We start from the raw sequence: 20,929 nt of genomic DNA, 5'->3' as shown, positions 1-20,929 counted from the left end.
TATATATATATATATATATATATATATATAGATATTATCATTAGAACAAAGAAAAAAATTGAAGTAAGAGCAAATATTTATGGCCACGGGTCAAACAATAGAAATAAACAACAATGGCGTAAAATTTTGTTTTAACAAATTTATTTTGATTTCAAATATGTTTATATATTTTATGTATTTATAAATTATTTTATTTGTTATTAAGAATGTTAAGATTTTGGAGTTGGAAAAATTATGACCCATTTCTATATTATTTTAATTAGGAATTTAAAATTTATATCAAAATATTTTTAAAATTTTAATTTTTATTATAACTACAAATTTTAATTTTTAATCTAAATTAATGTTTAAATATTACAAATATATCATTTATAAATAAAAAACTAAAAACATAAAATAAATACCCTTCCGGTTGGGCGGGTCAAGATCTAGTATTATTTAAGTTTAAAGTGGTTGAGGAATCTAGACTGTAATATATAATAAAATAAAATAAAAATTGCAGTACGAGTTATTCTAACTAAACCATTTGCTTTCTGATTCTATTACTTTGGTATATGAAAAATTTTGAAATCCAAAATTCAGTTGTAGTTACGGGTCCTAAATCATGGATATAGTACTTTTGTATCCAAAGAAATTTTAGATTCCATTCGATTTAGATTTTTTGGTTAGTTAGGTTAAAAAAGTTAAAAAGTTGGGGTTTTTTTTAGTTAATTCTTTTGGTTTCAAATAAAAAATCAATTCAGATAATTTTTAGTATTATGGATAAAAAATGTTATAGTAATTTAATTTTTGGATATTTCGAATATATAAATTATATTATAGATATTCTGGTAACTATTTTGTTTTTGGTTCAATTTTGGTTCGATTTTGACTTTTGGATTCTAGAAATATAAAATTCACTAGTATAATTGACATGATTCAAATCTCATTTTTGGTTCAGTTCGTTTGGTTTTTCCATTCCGTATAAATGTGCTGAGCTTACTTTCAGTTTATATAAAAAGAAAATTTGATGACATATTTTTCTCACCCTGAATTAAAATTGGGGGTTTTTAAATTTCTTTTTGGTTTTAAAATAAAAATCAATTCAGATAACTTTTAGTATTTTGGATAGAAATATTATAATAATTTAATTTTGGATATTTCGAATACATAAATTATATTATAGATATTCGGGTACCTATTTTATTTTCGGTTCAGTTTTGCCTCGGTCTCGACTTTCTAATTCTAGAAATATAAGATCTATTAATATAATTGACATGATTCAAATCTTTTTTTGGTTCAGTTCGTTTTGGTTCTTTCATTCCAGATAAATGTGCTGAGCTTGCTTTCAGTTTTTTTTCTTTCCCAAATTAAAATCTAATCTATTAAAAGGGAAGTACAAATAGTATTTAACCCTGAATTTTCCTCAATAATTACCATCACATGCCACTCCTTAAACCAATTTTAATTACTTAAAATTAACCATTTTATATGGGCTTTGAATTATATGGCCTTCGAATTTTTTTCTGCAGGCATGGGCTTCATATATTGTTCAATGGGTTTCAAATAAAATTGCCAAAATCTTAATAATATAAGTGCATGTGTTTTCGATTAACTTTTCATTATTTTCATGTTCATGACTATATAATGTATTTGTTTTTTTAAATCTATAGAACCATAATTAAAATATAGTTTTAAGTTTTAACCATAATATCTATATTATATTATAATTTTATAAAACATATACAGTCATGCTTAATAGTCTATCTTTTATACTTTAATACTTTTACCAGTAAAATGAATAAAAAACAATGAAAAAGAATACAACCGGTTAATCAGTATTGTGAATGTTTTTAAATTCAAGTGAAAATCACAAATACTTATGAAGAACATACACCCGTACGGGCGTGCGGATCAAAAACTAGTATATATTAAAACGGACCACAACCCAAACATACAACCTTGCAAACTTAAAGACCCAAACAAAAAAACCCAAGAAAATTACAAAAAACTCAAAAACCCCAGGCCCAAAGGGAACAGATCCCACCGACACTCAACACCCGCTTTCGCCCGAGTCCCGAGACCACCTTGAAATGCGACCGCCGAAAAAGCCTCCGTCGGGGAAAACTACACCGTTGCAGGGCCAATGTCTCACCGGTCGCACCACGCGCGTACACCTACGCCGCTTCCCACTTCATCACTGTAACCGTTCACCTTCTCCTTGTCTCATCCCGGCGGTTCCACCATAACCTACACTGCGCCACACCAGCGATCCTGTCACGGATTTGGTCTAACCGAGAGCTAATCCCACTCCAGACAAGCAACCTACTGAGCACTCTAAGCCCGAGCCACAAAACATTTGACATCCTTCTCTTGTCGTCGTCTTCATCATCGGAGAACGTCATCTACTACAGAGATCTCATCCACTATGACCCGCGAACCCACTGTAACGACAAGAGCTCCAACGCCACAACCACCATAGCCAAAACTAAAAAGAAAAAACTAACAACCCAAAGAACTACAGGTTCTTTACCGACAGAGCAGAGCTATGTGAATCTCTATCCTCCGGAGCCAAGAGCCGGCAAAGACAGAGCTGAGTAAGCTTCCCCAATCCGGGAACTCGAACCGGCGGCGGCAGAGCTAGGAAGCATCCACCTCCCGAAGAAAAGCCGGCGTCGATAGATCTGCGGTAGCCTCCATCTCCCGGAATCGACAGTTTATCATGTGGACCGTTCTTCTTACGCCATGAGTCTTCACACGAAAGCGTTTTCTCTCCAAACACAAAACCACCGTAGAATAACGATTCCACTCCAAAGTTCAGACAAGGCGTCCGGTGAGAGATGGCGAAGAAGAAGCAAAGGAAGCGTCTTTTACGGTAGAAGAGAAGGTCCCGGCGACGGCACGGACGCTCACGCGCCGGCCGTACGTTGAATCTGAACTCCGATCTGTTTTCTCTCTCTTTCTCTCTTTTCTCTCTCGTTACCTTTTCTTTGTTATTAATTTTGGATCTTGCTTTCAGTTTATATAAAAATAAACCTTGATGACATATTTTTCTCAAGCTGAATAAAAATAACTTCATATACTCGAACCCTTTACCTACTCCCAAAATCTCCACCAACCAAAACATTTTAACTCACAGTCGCGATCGAAGAGAGCGTTTCACTCCACAAGACGCCGAAACCAAAACGATAAGAGCGAGAGAGAGATATGATCTGCGTTAGAGCTCGGCCGCTATTTTCTTCACCGTTATCTCTCGCGTTCTCACCAACCAAACACTCCCCCCTACCCACCTCCGTCTCCCTCTCTCCTCCTCACGACGCTCTCTCTCCGCCGCCTCAATGTCTTCCTCCTCCTCCACTCCTCCTCCCGAGATCATCGAGCACATCGTCCTCTTCAAAGTCAAACCCGAAACCGACTCCTCCAAGATCGCCTCCATGATGAACGGCCTCAACGCCCTCGCCTCCCTCACCCAAGTCATCCACATCTCCGCCGCGCCTCTCCACCGCGTCAGATCCTCCCCCACCGCCTTCACCCACGTCCTCCACAGCCGGTACGTGTCCAAGGAGGATCTCAGCGCCTACGCCGCGCATCCCGACCACGTCCGCGTCGTCAAGGACTCCGTGCTGCCGATCTGCGAGGAGGTCATGGCCGTCGACTGGGTCGCGGATCGTGTCCCCGGAACCCTAGCTCCGCCTCCTGGCTCCGCCGCGAAACTCACTTTCCTTAAGCTGAAGGAGGATGATGGTGGTGCCAAGTCGGAGATTGTGGGCGTGATCAAGGGGCTTAGCGAGAAGCTTCCGGGGATTGGTCAGATCACTGTCGGAGAGAACTTCTCTCCGGCGAGAGCGAGAGGTTTCTCGATTGCGTCGATTGCGTTTTTTAAGGATGTGGGTGAGTTGGAGGCGGTGGATGGGCAGACGGAGTTGGTGGATGTGGAGAAGGAGAAGGTTCGTGAGTTTGTTGATTCCACCATTGTCGTTGAGTTCGTGGTGCCTTCTGGTTTGGTTTCTGGGTTGTAGAATGTTTAGGGCATGTGTGTGTTTTGTGTAAACCATGAACAAATAAGAGCTAATAAGAGTTTCTGATTCTGTTTCGTACGATCGAGATATTAAGTTCGGTTTGTTATAAATTTGAAGTTCTCCCAGTTTTTTTAGTCTTTTGTCTTATGTTGGCGTGTGTTGATGCAAAGTCGACTCTGATCTTAAGAGCTGTACTGATATTATTAGTTAGATGTTAAGAAACCATAATCTTGTGCTTACCTAAACGTTTGTGTCAGAACGATCTAAGTAATACAAGAGTTACTGAATTTGATCTGTCCGGTAATAATGTCTAAGTCCAGATCATTGCATCTGCCACTTTTGCTTTTAAGTTTCAATGCTAAGAGCTTTGTACATGTCCAGAAGAAGAGGGTTTCAGGCTAGGTTGTTTCTAGTTCCAGATTGAGTTCTTGATCACTGGCTGCAGATTGCGGTTAGTGATTTTGGGTTTAAGATTTTTTAAAATAGGGCTTATACAGTTTTGGTATGAGGAAGCCTTATACAATTTATGTTCAACTTTCATAGTGCATTACTAAACACTAAAATCATACCTATAATATAGTGTTTCAGTGATAATACGTTTTCTATGTCAATACTGACGAACATAACAGCAACATGTCGAAGAAAGCAAAAGAAAAATATACATCAGAAGTCTATAAGGCTTTATTACTAAACTGTTGACATACATGAAATCATAAAGCATATGTGATCGAAAATAACAAAATGGAGAGGCAAAGCTGGTTTAGGGTTTTACGATGCTACAAGGATATCTACTCCTTGGTTTCTTCTTCTGTTGAAACCTCGAAACCAGGGGGTATAAACACAATGTCGTCCCAGTTTGATGTTGCGCTTTCCTGCAATATCAAATCCAAAACTAGTTATTCTTAAAGAACCAACAATCTTGTTTTGATGTGTATATATTCTTTTACTGTTTTACCTTCATCCCTTTGACAATTTCTTCAAAAACTGCAACCTTTTGGAAAATATACAAAAGCATGATTTTAATATGAGGTTCGAAAATTATGGATTTGACAAGAAATAGGAAATGACAAAAACCTGAATATCTCCCGGTTTCAGAGCAGGGTTGAGCCGGTTCTGTTGGCGGGAAGCTCGTTTCAGAGATTTTTCCAAGTCCTCCTGTAAGAAACAGAACACTGCTTTAAAGGTTTTCAGATCAAAAGTGAAGATTACACAAAGAAGGTGATTGTGACCTTTCTGAAGAAAACAGGGCGATAACTCTTGTTATCACTTCGCAGAATCAAGCTCTTTGACTGAAGCAAAAGAAGTCAGGCTGTTAATAAATAGTATAGACACAATGGGTCGACTAGCAAAATAGCAAAAAATAAATAAATTAAAAGCATTGGCTCTTTTGCGCATAACCTGGAAAACTGGAACACCATTGAAGTCGTCATCAGCGAAACCAGCTGTTTTCCTTTCCTGTATACACACATAAAAGAGAGAGATACATTTAGAAACTAAGCGCAACTTCTACAAAGATTCATATCCATAAGAACAATGTGTAAAAAAATGTATCAAAACTGAATGCTAGTAGCGCAGTTCTGAAGAAAACAAACTATAGATGAGATGATTAAAGAAAAAAATGCTTGTTTTACCAGAAACCTCAGAGCACAGTATCTAAGGCCAAATACATAATGCATAATGCATAATCTCTTGACACATTATCTGTAACAATATTATTAACACCAAAATGGAATCCTAAGAGTTTTACAATTATCATTATGAATGCTGCCAATCATGCTCAACAGATGTAAAAGTGGTGAAGCATCTAATTTAATGGAAAATCAACAAACCTTAAGAGCATTTTTAACTTGAGTAGACTCAGGAATCAACCTAAACGCCACACCATTAACTTTTAACTGGAACACCTGCAACAACAACAACAAACCAAAAAAAAAAAAATCAGAACAGCAAGAGTCAAGACACTAAGTATATGACAAACAAACTCCCTTTTCACCTTACTAAGAGCAAGAGCAACAACTTTGGAACCTTCTTTCTTCATCCGAGGGTCCATAATCTTCATCTGGTTAAGCAACGCCTCCGCATCTTCCTCCTTACAGAACAACAAACCCAGAGACTTCCCCGTGGATGTCCCCGACACCAACACAAACTCCTCATTCGAATTGCTCAGCGCGTAAACGGGAACACCCGCCAACCTCTCCTCCATATCGTCATCGGACAGCCCCGGACCACTGCTTCGTCGGACCGGAGCCGCCACCGCCGCCGCGACATGGGTCTTCTTCCCGCCGTCGTCGGAGATTCTCGCCCAGACGGGTTGTGGTGTGTTGTTGTTGGAAACGGAATCGAGAGCTTGCTTGGCCTTGGCTCGCAAGGAGTCGAGAGCAGAGAAGATGTTGTTGGGAGAAGAGTTGGGGTTGAAGAGAGGGTTTAGGGTTTTCGAAAGGTTGTTGAGTAAAACGGAGAATTGGGTTTGTATGTTGGAGAAGGATTGTTGCAAAGTCGGGTGCTTTTGGTGTTGGGATGATGAGGAAACTTTTGAATCCATCTTTCTTTCTGGGGGAAAATGCTTTGCGAGTGAGAAGAGAACACAGAGTTAGTGTGAGGGTTTTGCTAAGAAAGATTGATCCTTGACAGGGGATTTCGAAGCGATTGTGATCCTCTGTGGCTAGACATATCTTTTGATAATAATACCAACCATTCGGAATCAGCCGCGTGTATGTATTTTTTCTTTTCTTTTAACTCTTCGTGTGAATTCATAAGTGTCAAATCCTATACTTATATCATGCCTTCATGAAAACGTATAGGCTGCTAAACACATGCGGGATGTCCATTTTAAACGCACAGCTCAGGATGATCGATTGGAAGTATTTTGTTCAGTGGCTCCAGTTACTGTTTCATGAACGTTCTTGGGTCTTGAATTGAAATTTTGCACGTCAGTTTCTAGAAGATCAGTTTAACGCAATATTCGCCTTATTGGGCAAAGCATTGTTGTTGTTCAGAAAAAAAAGGGCAAAGCATTGATACAATACAAAGGATTTATTTTTGGAAGAAACATAGCAAGCAATGTATAGCAGGGGATGTTTTAGTTGGAGTCAATAATGGTTGACTAAAGAGATGCGCAAAGACTAAGTTTTCAAAAGGCTAAGTTTAGCTCAGATTTAGCTTTGCTGGATATCCTTCGCTAAGCTCGAACAATGTGGATGCAATTGAACGTCTTTTGGAGCTAGAAACCATACTTGGAGAGCTATTTGCAAGAAGATGGGTATAGTATACATCATCGTTTTGCAAAACAAAAAGTTAGTTATTTACTATTTGTAATTTTGTATTTTGTAATCTCCTCGTGTAACACCTGCTTATTACAAGAGATCATGGCTAGGATTATCTCTAGTCTATTAGACTGTTCTATTTTTGACAAAGCAGTTTCACTCCTGGATTTGCAATTAAATACATACACGTCAATATTTATTACTGGCTGATTGCTAACTGTGTTAGGGCCTGACTGGTGTAACCGCAGCGGTTGCGGTTGTGGTTGCGGGAGTTTGCGGGTGCGGGTGGTTGCGGTTTTAAGCGTTTTTTAGAGATTTGTACGACTGGTATAGCTGTTAGAAATTGTTGCGTTTGCGGGACTCTTATGACTGGTAAACTACAAAATGCAACATCTGTTAAATAATAATTTAACAATATTTATATTTTATGTAATTATAAAAATATTAAAAATCATAATAATATGATAAATATAAAATTTATATTTATAAAATCATATTATTCAATTTTAAAAATTTATAGAAAATATTTTAGTTTTGAATTTTATAATATAAATTGAAATATAATATGAATACATTTTACAATTTCTATTATTTCAATTGAAAATTTTATTGGATATTTTTAGTATTATTTTTATTTATTCTGTTTTTAAAGAAAAAAAATCTACCCTCCCGCAACCGCCCGCAACCGCAAACGCTAGCTGGAACCAGCTTTTGATTTTAAGAGGTTCGGAGCGGTTTGAAGCGATTTGTAGCGTTTTCTGTGATTGTTTCGAAACGCCAACAACCGCTATAAACCGCAAAAGCTGTGTTTGCGGGTGGTAGCGGAAAAACCAGTCGGTACCTTAGTTTAGATACGTTGTCTTATGTATAACCATCAAAGATGCAAGAACGTTCTGGTTTCATTGTTTAAATTTCATCTTGATCAAACCTTTCGTCATAATTATTTCTGTGTTGCAGAATAGAAACCATGAAAATCAATCGCAATGATTTGAGGTAAGAGTGGTTTCAGAAGACCTACAACTTTGTCTCAATTGCGAGTTATGTGTTTCTTAGAGATTCCCATAGAGCATAACTATTGTTTTGCTATGTCGTGACAATTCCCATTCTAGACCTCTCTACTTCTTTATGCAAATACCACCTTCTGAAGAGAAGTCTGTTCTTCTTATCTGTGCTGGAAAACGAGTAAAATCTCAAAGCTATTTCTTTCATGCATGTGTGGCCATAGGCAAATGGTTCCTTACTTGATTTAAGTAAAATATTGTTCATGTGCAAGAGACACCAATTGATAAAGTCTTTAGATCAATTTAAGAAAGCCCTTCAGCAAGTGCTACAAGGACAAGACTTAGATTCACCCCCTGTGGTGAACCTTTAAATTCACCATTCCCCTTAAATCCAATCAAAATACCATGTAGATAATTAAATAAAAAATATTAAATTATAAAAAATAGTTTAAAAAGAAAATAACGTTAATTTTAATAACGTTAACTAAATACTAAACCCTAAATTTAAATTCTAAAGCAAAACCTATACCCTAAACCCAAATCTTATACCCTAAACCCAAACCATATATCCAAAACTCAAATTCTAAACCCTAAATCCAAACGCTACACCCTAAACCCATTCTATATCTTATATCCTAAACCCAAATCCTATACCCTAAACCCAAACTATATACCCTAAACCCAAACCATATACCCTAAACCCAAATCTTATTCCCTAAAGCCAAATCGTAAATCCTAAAGCCAAATTCTTAAGTTTAGGATTTGGGTTTAAAGTGTAGAATTTAGGTTTAAGATATACGTTTTGAGTTTAGGGTATAGGATTTGGGTTTACGGTATATGATATATGATTGATTTAGAGTATAGGGTTTGGGTTTAAAGTTTAGAATTTGAGTTTAGGGTATATGGTTTGGGTTTAGGGTATAAATTTTGGGTTTAGGGTATATATTTGGGTTTAGAATTTATGATTTAGGGTTTAGGGTTTAGTTTGCATCATTAAAATTGACTTTATTTTTCCTTTTAACTATTTTTTTAATAATTTAATATTTTTATTTAATTATCTACATGGCATTTTGATTGGATTTAAGGGGAGTGGTGAATTTAAAGGTTCACCATAGAGGGTGAACCTAAGTCTTGTCCGTGCTATAATGGGTCCTCGTGAGAAAGAAATTTGCTTTTTGGCCTTTGAGTAATTTCAATGGTATTATATTTTTATTCTAAAATAAAGTTAAAGTAAATATACTCTAACATTATTCTAATTTTTCACTCTATGATATAATAAAAATAACTTACTCTATAAATAGAATAAAATTTTTATTTTTTCATCACTCTATTTTTTTCTAAAATAAAATACTATTGAAGTAAAAAACAATTCTACTTTAAAATTATTCTATTTAAAGTAAAAAATAGAGAGTTAGATTTTATTCCATGAATATCTTATAGAGCGGAAAATATAGCGATGAACAAAAGAAAATCTATATATAAAGGAAATCCATTTTTTACTTTAATATATAATGAAAATAGTGTACTTATGAATACTTTTACTTCAAACTCTATTTTATAGTGAAAATAGAGTATGATTAAAAATGATCTTAAACCATATACAATGATTTTTTATTCAACACCTTTATTTTACATTTTAAATATTTCATATCATTTTTTTCCTTTTCCACCTAATCATTTAGTATCTATTTATTTATATTAAAATTTATTTTAAACAATCCAATATTGTATTTTATCATTTTGCCTCAAATTCTCCAATGGTTTTCTATAAGTGTATATATAAAAAAATTAGTTCTATAAACAAAAGTTTATTAGAATATATATATATATATATATATATATAATTTGTCTCCAAATGAAATAAACCAAGTATCTATTTCTGAAGCAAATGTTTTTATTGAAAAAATGATTTGCTCTAAAATATGTGATATGTAAAAATTAGAATGTGAAAAATATTACCGTATCATCATTGTGGACCCGACTTTTTTCATTTTCAACTAATTAAAATAATATCAATAGAGAAAACTAATTCAACCAATAAGGGTGTCGTTCACATTATAAATTCATTTTACATACAACTTAGAAAAATAAAACATCAAATACACAACTAAGATAATAAAGAAACAAAAGAAGCCATCACCATCGTATTCAAGATCTAACCTTCAAGTCAATTATGGGCGAGTATATTTAATTTTTAAAATTTCATGTTAATTAAAATAGTCTGTTAACCAAGAATAACTAAGCATGATAATTAAAACTTTTGTTATCCTTTTGTTTGTATCTTCCCTTCCACAACTTTCCTTGTCTCTACCATGCACATGCTTTTCTCTTCTCCTCTCACTCCAATGATTACAGAGGACAGCCTAAGCAAGCTTAACAACTTTCCTTGTTCCTCCATTAATCATAATAAACCCACCTAAGATTCTTCTCTTTTGAACTGTAAAACTCACTCTTTTCTATAATTTTTTCTTTAATTAAATTTCTTATCATTACTTTCCCTCTTTCTTTTTCTCTTTTGTCATTTTCTCTTTAACCTTCTTCTTCTTCTTCCATCTCAGTAACAAAAGTCACCGTCTTCTCTTTCCTCTCTCTCTCTCTCACTTTGATTGATCAATCATTCTTCTTCATTTCTACTTCCTTCGCCTCTCTGCATTCTCATTTCCTTTCTGAGGCAAACGATACCCATAATTCGTTAAGCTCATTGCTTACATTTTCCTGGAAAATTCAAATCCTTTTTCGGACTCATAAGTTCACAATACTCAGTTACAAAAGAAAAAGAAGTTTCAAAAGTCCGAATTTTCCCGGAAAATCTGTCAGTTTCCCGGAAAATCTTTCCATGTCAAAAACAGCTTTCTGTCTTTCTAACTGATTCGAAGCTCATTAAGTCAATCTGAAGTTATCTTCAGAATAATCTAATATATTTCACTCAATTGTGTGGAGATGGAGAAGCAAACGCTAAAGTACTTACCTCTGGGTCAGAGCGATCCCTTTGGCAATAATGACAATGGCAATGGCAATGTCAACGAAGGAACCATCGGCGATCTCCTCCTCGGCAGGTTCTGCAACCCTCAAGACATCTCACCACAATCCTTCTCCCCTGGGATCCGGTTCCCTCCTTACCCGGGTCAATTCGGATCCGATCCCGACAGCAACAAGAGCTCGTCGCTGTTGGATCCAGATTCGGATCGGTTTCAGACACCGAAACCAAACTCCAGGAAGAGAAAATCGATCCCTGTCCCTGTCGGAAACGGCAAGGAGTCTCCAGCTTCGTCTTCTCTTACCGCTTCTCATTCAAAGGTTATTTTTGGAATTTCATAATTTTTTTCATATTCTTTATGGATTCGTGAACAGAGTGTTTTAAGGCTTAGTTTAGTGTGTTGTTGTTGAGATGTTGCTTTTGCGGATTTGTGATCAGATGTCAGGAGAGAATGTTGTATCGAAAGATGGGAAGAGAAGCAAGCATGATGAAGCTGGGAGCAGTAAGAAGGTAATAGACAAGTGTGATGATAGTAAGGACGATGCAAAGAAAGATTACATTCATGTTAGAGCCAGAAGGGGTCAAGCAACCGATAGCCATAGTCTCGCTGAAAGAGTAAGTACTAAACACCCTTCTGTTTTCTTTTTTTGTTTGTTGATGTTTCAGTTCAAATTATACAATGTTGATTATTCTCTCAGGCCAGAAGAGAAAAGATCAGCGAGAGGATGACAATGCTTCAGGATCTTGTTCCTGGTTGTAACCGGATCACAGGGAAAGCTGTTATGCTTGATGAGATTATAAACTATGTGCAGTCTTTACAGAGACAAGTCGAGGTAGGAGGATCTATGACAACGTTTCTTGAGAGTCGGAGTTTAATTAAAATACTTGTAAAAGATGTGAAATTTTCGTCTGTTTTTCTTCAGTTCTTGTCAATGAAACTGGCTACTGTAAATCCAAGGATGGAGTTTAATGCTAATGCTGCTTTATCCACAGAGGTAAGCTTGCACTGATACAATGTTGCTTGCTCTTATCGAAATGTTAATGTATCAATAACGTGTTACACATATGTATTGTGTATAGATGATTCAGCCGGGGGAGTCATTAACGCAGTCTCTTTACGCAATGGCTTGCTCAGAGCAAAGGCTTCTCAGACACATGCCTAGATACTCAGACACACAGTTTCCCTCGAGTGATGGGTTTGTTCAAGCTGAGGTAGTTGTTAGTAGTTAATGTCTGATTCTGGAAGTTGTGTAGTAAACTCGACTTGCTCAATTCATTTTGTGTGTTCTGATTGATTTTCAGACACCAGGGTTTTGGGAAAATGATCTGCAAAGCATTGTTCAGATGGGGTTTGGAGATATCCAGCAACAACATAGCAACAACAACAACTGTAAGAAAAAAGAGTTAGAACCAGAGTCTCTACTGAGAAAACTTTAGGACAAGTCTCTCATGTTAATAATCTCTTTTATGTTATTAGGTTCCGAGCCAACACTACAGATGAAGCTTGAGCCATAAAAGCTAGGTGTTTGTTATTGTATCTCTCTGTACAGACAGAAACCAAGAAGTGATGTGTACGGAGTGAAACATGTGGCAACTAACGTTTACTATCTTTTTTCTTTGTTTGTGTCATCTGTTAATTTCTTCTCAACCCCAAAAAGAAACAAAAAAATCTTCATATCATGTTAAAAATACCAATAATCTTTTTATGGACAATCTCTCTACTACTTAAAATTACTATGTATTATTATTATTACTCAACTTGTAAGAAATGGGAATATTTTTTTCTCAAAATTTAAATTTAGATTTAGAGAACAATATATAATATGATAAGACTTGCGTCTTCCACATGGTGAATTCATATGAAATTTGTTTAAAAATATTATATGAAAAAAAAGAAAATTTATATTCTTGATCGAACTAATATTTTTGGCACTTAAACAATTTTTTAAACTTTTTTTGTTAATTATATAATTTGTTTACTGATGATGTATTCTATTTTTAAAAAAATATTTTAGGTTAAACATCATCTATCACATAAGAACGTAACGTAGGCCGAAGAATTCCAGGCCTATTATTTGGTTACAATTAAATTATGTCAGTTCGGTTTTATATTATGATTTAATAATTTAAAAGTTAATTATGGTTATAAAAAATTACGTTCACTTGTCAATCCTCATTTTGATTTTGGAGTTTATTTTCATTTTGTTCTTTTTTGACCTGAGATTTAAAAATATTTAAAATTTAAAATTATTAAAAAGATACATACTTACGTTAAGATCTGCATCTTGTGCAGAATAAATATTTTATATTTATTACTTCTTTTATGTTTTCATGTATATTATGAAATAATAAATTAATTATTTTATTAAATAACTAAGAAATCAGTTATTATTATGCAATAAATCTGCGTGCATATATAAATTAAACGACTATTATTGTTTGTTCGCAATCACTTTAAGGCAAATATATCAAAACTATCAATCTCATCTATGTATATGACGTATAATTAAATTTAAAAGATATTAACATATATATAGTATATTTTTAATATAAATATTTATTGAACGAAGTTTCTACTCATATGATTCTATGATTATTTGCATATTGGTGTAACAAAATTTTACATGCTTGGAGTTTTTTAATCCTCCTTTGTTCCAACATAAACATATTGTGGGAAAGACTATATAATTTATTGTGAAAAGGGGAAAAAAAAGAAGGATAATGTACATCTTCTTTTGTTTTTTTCTTTTTTGACTCCATTTCGACCACCATGTTCCTGCATAACCTTAACCTGAGAAAGACTTATACAAAAATAAGGAAAAGGCATACACAGGCGTCTTGTGGTGGCTGATATAACGCAACCTAGTCAAGCATATGAGAGTAAACCTTAGTGATACCACACAAATGATCATTCCTGATCCAACGCCTTCACTCTTTATGTGTTAACATCACTGATCAAGAACAAGAAACAAAGACAAACTGATATGAATATTATTATTATCAGTTAAGAAGAGGGACGAAAGATGGGATTGATAAATCTGTGAAGTTTATAGAACCTCAAAAATCATCTAGCTTTATGAGGGTGATAACAATACAATTACACTTAAAATATGAAGCTTTGGGGCAGAACCGGTCCTGAGATTTTGGGGTTCTATTCAAAGAAAAATATTTTTTCCAGAATAAATTAAATTATATAAGTTTTTTAAAAATAGTTTAAATTATTTATTTTTTTAAATAGAAACCAAAGTTTATTTATAATTAAATCTTAATAACAAAATTGTATTTTCTGTTTTATAAAAAAATTATGAGCTATTTTTTAGTCCTTAGTTTTTTTCTGAAATTTTCTTATAGATTTATCATAATAATATATCATTTTAATTGTACTATCAAATTTATTTATAATTAAATCATAAATAACAAAAATATGTTTTATATTTTATTAAAAATATGAAGTATTTTATTAAAAAAATATGAAGTGTTTTTAGTTTTTATTTTTTAAAATTTTATTAATAAACACTAATAAAGAAAATATATTTTTCAAATAGGAGCCCCACAAAAGTGGGGCCATTCAAATGTTTCGAGTAAATGCTCTCAGGCCGGGCTATGCTTTATCATCGAGGAGTTGCATGTCGACTCGACGCCGATGAGGTCATGCGTATCCCAGAAATGGAGAAGCCGTGTGACGTCACCCTGTCGAGAATCGAGATCGCCCAGTTTCAGTTTAGCCAGGGAGAGATTATTTTGGAATGATGAGATGTAAAACATAAATATAGGAGTTTTGTAGCAGTTTTCAACGTAGACTTAAAAGTAAGGAGTTAACTACTGTGAAAGCTTCTGTACAGGGTTGACTTTTGAACGCAGATATATGGATATGAGTCTAAATAAATAGAGTAATTTCATTAGGTGCACTTTATTCTGCAAGATTAGGTGGGCTGATGCAGTTGTCCAAACAGAATCAAAACATATTATAGAGCCGAAAGTGACGTTGTCATATTAAACAGTTACACAGAAATAACTGTAAAGAAGACAGAAATCAAATTAACCCGCTTATACCAGCTTTAATCATAGAGGATCAGTAACTCAGTTCCCACAGGATAGATGAGTTGGATCGGTTCGTTGCATACTCCAGATCCGGCGATAGATTCAGAGGAATATTGAGTTTCGAAAGTGCAGAACTCAAATAGTTCAAGAGTGATCGATATCTGGAGTGTTTCTTATTCAGTACTTCAATGTAAGCGTGTAAGCCAAGCCATATCACTTCTTCTTTAGACAGTTTAAGAACTGGTCTGAAACTAGAACCAGTGTTGATTCTGTGCATCCTTCGATTGATGAGTTTGAACATGTACCTATAAGTTGAACGCTTTGATTATATAACTGCACTGCACATAAACCAAAAAAATGCCCAGAAGGCAGAAACATATGATAAATAGTTTTATTCCATACCTGATAGATCTTGTAATGAATTTGGACAAAGTTTGAGGACGAGGCTTCCAAAACCGGGTCATTTCGTAGAGATAACAATGACACTTCATCGCAGCTAACAGAAAGATCTGATAGATGTTTAACCTCACAATTGCTCCAGAGTTGATGTTCGAGTCAAAGAGAATGGGATGACATTTAGGGACCAAGAAGTAACACAATTTACGCCGAAGATTTCCAACTGGTTTGTTCTGCCAGTCTACCGAAAAGGTTGAGCTTACATCGCCACTCATGTACCTATTTTCATAAATTTGAGTGGCAAAGTTAAAACTCGAAAACAATCATAACGCAGTAATGCTGAGCAAACAGAGCCAAAAGGAGAATGAGGCAGACCTTGTGTAGTCAACTTGAACTTCGAATGTACGAGAATTAATAAGCAAACCCGTCCATCTTATAAAAGAAACTTCACTATCACCCACATACATCCCGTTAGAATCTTCTCCATCTCCAAAGTTTATGCAGAATTTCTTGTCGTTCATAAAGCAGTTGTAATCTGGGAACCCTTGCTTCAACCTCTGGTAAAATCTAGTGGCCTGTTCTCTTGAGGTGGACACAAAGAGGTAATCATCGATAAATCTCATTAACTTATAGCTTGGGGGAGTGATTAGCTCTTTCTCTCCATTGCATTCTTTAGCAGACACGTTTCCAGAGGCTTCTTCGAGGAACGGGTAGATCAAAGTCCTCTCGAGATGCCCGTAGTACAAACAGCATAACAAAGGTGACAATCTGTGTCCCTGAGGTATTCCTTCTGTTTGTAGATAGAAGTTTTTATCTATTTGCAGCATGTTGTTCTTTAGCATGTCGTTTATCAAACGCATGAGATCATTTTTCTTTACTAGATGGTTTTCTCCCTGAAACAATGGACCCAAAACCATAACACTGATAAGGAAATAAGTAAATAGCAATGATACTTTGCAGACATCATATCTGGTTGAAGTCATAGAGGCTTTAAGCATAAGAAAAAAGAAGCATACCTGATCAACAATGATACTTTGCAGAGGATTATATGGAACAGTTGATGTGAATCTTGAAACGGTAGCATTATTATCAGTCGAGACTAGTACATTGTTTACCCAGCATGATCTCTTCCCATTGCAGATCAACCTGCATCTTTTTAAGATGTGTTCATCTTTCAGAATACGTTGTGCAATATCAAGTAGCTTATCCTGGTCGATCGAATCAAATGCTTTGTAAACATCTGCAACCACAAAGAACAAAGGAGGAAGTTCCCCAGGTTGACTCTTCAAGTGTATCAGATATGGGACTAGGTTTCTGTAGAAGTCATCATGGTCAAAAACAGAAGACACAAGGACATCTGGTTCTTTCAGCTGAATGTCCTTCAAAACGGAATGTACATCACGAAGAGAATGCAAGCTTGACGAGGAACTACAATTTAACAGCATCCTCACACCATCTGCCTTTGGTAGAAACCTGTAGGTCGATAACTCAAATTTTTTCCTTCTGCTTTCAGCTTCAGCTTTCTCCACTTGGACATACCCATTAAGGGTTTTGCTAAGCACTCTCTTTTGATGAATGTTTCCAAGCAAACCTTCTGGAATAATGTACTCACAGATGGCCCAAATAAAGGAAACTACTTGGTGACTATTGGGTTTGCCCTTCTCTGAACAAGATCCATGAGGCAGCTCATCTGAGTTTTGCCTCCAGGAACTCTGTAATATAAGACACATACGGTTTGTCAATCAAAGGATCGGTTGGAAGTGCCACGGATTTGAACTGTTTTAATATTATTAGCAATAGTCTCTAGCAACCGTGTTAATATTCCAACACAATATTTCTGAGGTAACAATGATACATTATTGAAACTCCAATGAAACTTATTTTGAAGACAACCTCATAAGGAAAAAAACAAACCTGAGAAGTCGCATTTGTGGATTTCAGCGCATCCTCTTGTGGCAAAAGAACAGGACAGTGTCTATCTAGTAACGTTTTCAAATAAGAGGACTTTGTTTTTCCAATTAGACTTTTAAGAGACTTGAGCAGTGAATGATACCTGCAGAACAATTGAAAAAAAACATGGCGACATCATTTTCAAAATGTACTCTAAAATAAACAAGAATGTCAGTTAAGGTATGAAAATACAAAAAAATAAATGCGTAACTTACAAGCAAATAGATCCACTGGGACAATTGCCTCTGCCATGAGATGGCGCTGCGGACCAAGCACTTACTTCACCAAATATATGATTCATCAGGGACTTTGAATCAGAGCAGTTGGCTCTTAATGTTTTCAAAATGTCTGTATACCATAAGGAATCATAAACAATGGAGAAGAACCGTATAGAGAAGAGTCATATAACATGTTCAAACCGCTGAAGGATACGATTTGGTGGTATAACTGAAACCTTTTCCGAGTTGGAAAACTTGAAATGTTTATTTCTTTTCACCTGTTTAGCCTACGAAAAAGAAGTGGTTACATCTTCAGAAGGCAATAACAGGTTTTCAAATTTGGTTACCTGCTTTGTAAAATCAGTGAGACTTCCACTTGCACTGCTTTGCAGATTCCTTCCAGCAGCTTCATTCCTAGTTGAGGGTTCACCTTTTGTACAAGAAGTTACATAAGGTGCCGCCTCATCGTCAACTTTTGGGCAATTGAGCTTTCTCTGCTTTCGTCGACGCTTAAGATACAATCGGAAACGCTTTCTAGGTTTCTCCTCTCTATGTTCGCCTACTACATCCACGGAAACTTTGGACGTAACAGCTGCAGACTCATCCTTAGGGCAGTCATCGACAGTAGAAGAAACCCGCTGCCTTTTCTTCGATGGCTTCACGCTCTCGCCACTCTTTCTTTTGTTGTTGTGCACTGGCAAGGTCTCTACACCCATGGAAAATGGAAACTTTCCACCAAGTTAGTATGAAACTAGAACCAGAAACTGATAATAGATGGCTAAGAATTTGACAAAGAGACATCACAACGTATTCAGAGAACCTACAAGTGGAAGGAAGTATTACAAGAAAATAGTTTGATTGGACTTATGAAAGTTTTAATACTGAGACTTACCCTTTTCACTGATACGTAGAGGAGGCCCTGACACTTGCTGGTGTTTCTTTCCTTGAAACGGTAAGAATATCGATGGGTGTTGTAGTAGATAAGCCATTAAATCATGACCGATCTACACACAAGAAAACCTTGGATATTAAACGCCTCCAAACTCGAAAATTGAAAGTTAATCATCAAAAAAAAAAAAAAGTTTAACAACAAACCCAAGAAGAAGTTGTCAATAACTCCAGAAAAGGACTAGACTGATCATACTGAGAAGAAAGCAAAAAAAAAAGATAGTTAATCATTAATCATATCTAATAAAATTTGAAGGTTTTCAAAGTAAACAAGCTTAAGATAAATAAACACGCAAAGGTTAGATAATTACGAAGAGTTCACCTTGTCATATCTGGCACATATCACATCCCCACTATTACCTCCAGTTTCAATCACCTTCTCCACAATCTGAAAAAAAAAAAATTGTATTGAAAGAAAAATCAGCAACATCATTCAAAAATAGAGAGCCATCAACGTTCTGACACGTGGCTATCTCTAAAAAAACATCTCAAACTAAAGAACTCAAAAAGCAATACACTGTATAGTGAAACCCCAACCTCTCGCTGTGACCACCAAGACGTGGGCGAGAAACTCGGCAGCGGAGGGGAATGTTGGTGAAGTACAACGAAGCATCGGTGGAGAAGAAGCTGGCGGTAGTGGGTGGGGTCGTCGTGACGCAACAGAAACGACTGTTTATCGCGGCTGCAGCCGAGACAACCTTTCCCCCGGCACCGGCACTGCTCCGGCTGGATACTCCGGCGAGTAATCAGATCTACTATAGCGTCCTTTAGATTCATGGCTTTTTCTCTGAACAATCTCCGCAGAATCTCCGGCACAGTACGTCTAGGTTTTCGCGCCATTTCGCCTTCCTCAGAGAGTGAGAGTGAGAGAGAGAGAGACTGTTGATGTTGAAAAGACGCGGAACTATAAAACCACGATTTTTTTTTTTGGTCAAAACGTCTTTTCAAACGCACCGCAAACGTAGTTAGGGGGGCACGTAAACCGCCAACTAAACCGAACCGATATTCGCTTAACATTTGTCAACTGGTTAGGTTAGATTGTAACCTTTTTTTCATTTTTTTAACATCCGGTTCCCTTAATTTTTTCAAATTTCTAATCAATAACCGAAATAAAAACTCATGGTAGTATAATCAGACATATATCTTCATAAATTATGTTGACTTGTTAGTTGTAGCTACATTCATGTATTGTTTCTCATAGTTTGTATAAACATAATTAACCAACATTAACAAAAAGAGAATTTTTATATTATTGATATATGTTTATCTATATTTATATTAATCTATAAGTTAGAAACTAATATATAGTTACGGGGAAATAAATATATCAATATATATATATATATAATTAAATTTTAAAACTAAATCAGTTTCTTTAATTTCAAAATTGAAGTAATAATATATGATTTAAATGATTTTCCAATTTTTTTTCGTATTTGATTAAGATAATACAGAACTAATTGGAGCAACTAGTGAAGTAAGTAAGCTTTATATACTAAAAATATAATAATATTTTCATATTATTTGTATTATCATAAAATTTATCTAATAACCCATGTTGACAGTTCAAAATGAACTCACATGAATAAGGATTAGAGGATATTTCCAAAAATGTGCATTTAATTATGGAGAAAACTTATTTATCTGAGATACAAGTAAAAAGGAGAAATTCAATATTCTTCTTAATGTTTAAAGATTCATAAAAAATTATAAATTGAATATATTTTATATTATGTTTGGAAGATTTATTATATGTGTAACTTAATACTTGGATTTTTATTTTTCTGTTTAGTAAACTTCCGACAACAAATGCAAAGACAAGAAAAGAAAAAATAAAAGGAAACAAGTAATAATTTTTAGAAAATTTTAAAATTTATTTATTTATTTTTATTATTTTAGTATTAATAGGTGTCTCTTTTTATTCGATTAATATAAATTCAATTTTTTGTTACTACTATTCTTTATATGTTTTTACATCAACAAAAAAAACAGACTCAACTAAGATTCTACAAACCACACCGGTAGCTCGGCATCCATATAGCCTTTTTATTCAACGTCCGGGGTATATGAATGAGCTCCGATTGATTGAAACTTCCTTTAATATCTTGATGTTTTCCAAATAACGTGCAAAAATATA

At 35.1% G+C, this 20,929-nt stretch overlaps 4 protein-coding genes across 4 annotated transcripts; 2 read left to right on the top strand and 2 right to left on the bottom strand.

Moving 5' to 3' along the window:
- The first annotated feature begins 3,126 nt into the window (after window positions 1-3,126).
- LOC130496554 (stress-response A/B barrel domain-containing protein UP3-like) lies at window positions 3,127-4,079 on the top strand. The gene has a single exon (XM_056988679.1). The coding sequence runs from the start codon at window positions 3,318-3,320 to the stop codon at window positions 3,996-3,998; it is 681 nt and encodes a 226-aa protein (XP_056844659.1). The 5' UTR covers window positions 3,127-3,317; the 3' UTR covers window positions 3,999-4,079.
- A 488-nt stretch (window positions 4,080-4,567) lies between these two features.
- LOC130496553 (protein TIC 22-like, chloroplastic) lies at window positions 4,568-6,625 on the bottom strand. Its single transcript, XM_056988678.1, has 7 exons — window positions 5,992-6,625; window positions 5,828-5,902; window positions 5,397-5,453; window positions 5,228-5,287; window positions 5,073-5,153; window positions 4,954-4,989; window positions 4,568-4,870 (listed from the first exon to the last, which is right to left on the bottom strand). The coding sequence occupies exons 1-7, from the start codon at window positions 6,538-6,540 to the stop codon at window positions 4,787-4,789; spliced, it is 942 nt and encodes a 313-aa protein (XP_056844658.1). The 5' UTR covers window positions 6,541-6,625; the 3' UTR covers window positions 4,568-4,786.
- A 4,258-nt stretch (window positions 6,626-10,883) lies between these two features.
- LOC108812305 (transcription factor bHLH77) lies at window positions 10,884-12,952 on the top strand. Its single transcript, XM_018584536.2, has 7 exons — window positions 10,884-11,559; window positions 11,678-11,854; window positions 11,938-12,072; window positions 12,163-12,234; window positions 12,320-12,451; window positions 12,542-12,629; window positions 12,717-12,952. The coding sequence occupies exons 1-7, from the start codon at window positions 11,203-11,205 to the stop codon at window positions 12,752-12,754; spliced, it is 999 nt and encodes a 332-aa protein (XP_018440038.1). The 5' UTR covers window positions 10,884-11,202; the 3' UTR covers window positions 12,755-12,952.
- A 2,188-nt stretch (window positions 12,953-15,140) lies between these two features.
- On the bottom strand, window positions 15,141-19,665 carry LOC108806903 (telomerase reverse transcriptase). Its single transcript, XM_018579112.2, has 12 exons — window positions 19,330-19,665; window positions 19,115-19,180; window positions 18,940-18,987; window positions 18,737-18,848; window positions 18,192-18,550; window positions 18,059-18,131; window positions 17,842-17,974; window positions 17,591-17,729; window positions 16,693-17,388; window positions 16,052-16,569; window positions 15,683-15,955; window positions 15,141-15,585 (listed from the first exon to the last, which is right to left on the bottom strand). The coding sequence occupies exons 1-12, from the start codon at window positions 19,630-19,632 to the stop codon at window positions 15,312-15,314; spliced, it is 2,994 nt and encodes a 997-aa protein (XP_018434614.1). The 5' UTR covers window positions 19,633-19,665; the 3' UTR covers window positions 15,141-15,311.
- Window positions 19,666-20,929: the final 1,264 nt, after the last annotated feature.

This window comes from Raphanus sativus, chromosome 6 (assembly GCF_000801105.2).
Source record: "Raphanus sativus cultivar WK10039 chromosome 6, ASM80110v3, whole genome shotgun sequence".
In the NCBI taxonomy this organism is placed as follows: Eukaryota; Viridiplantae; Streptophyta; class Magnoliopsida; order Brassicales; family Brassicaceae; genus Raphanus; species Raphanus sativus.
This window is presented reverse-complemented; position numbering and strand designations above follow the sequence as displayed.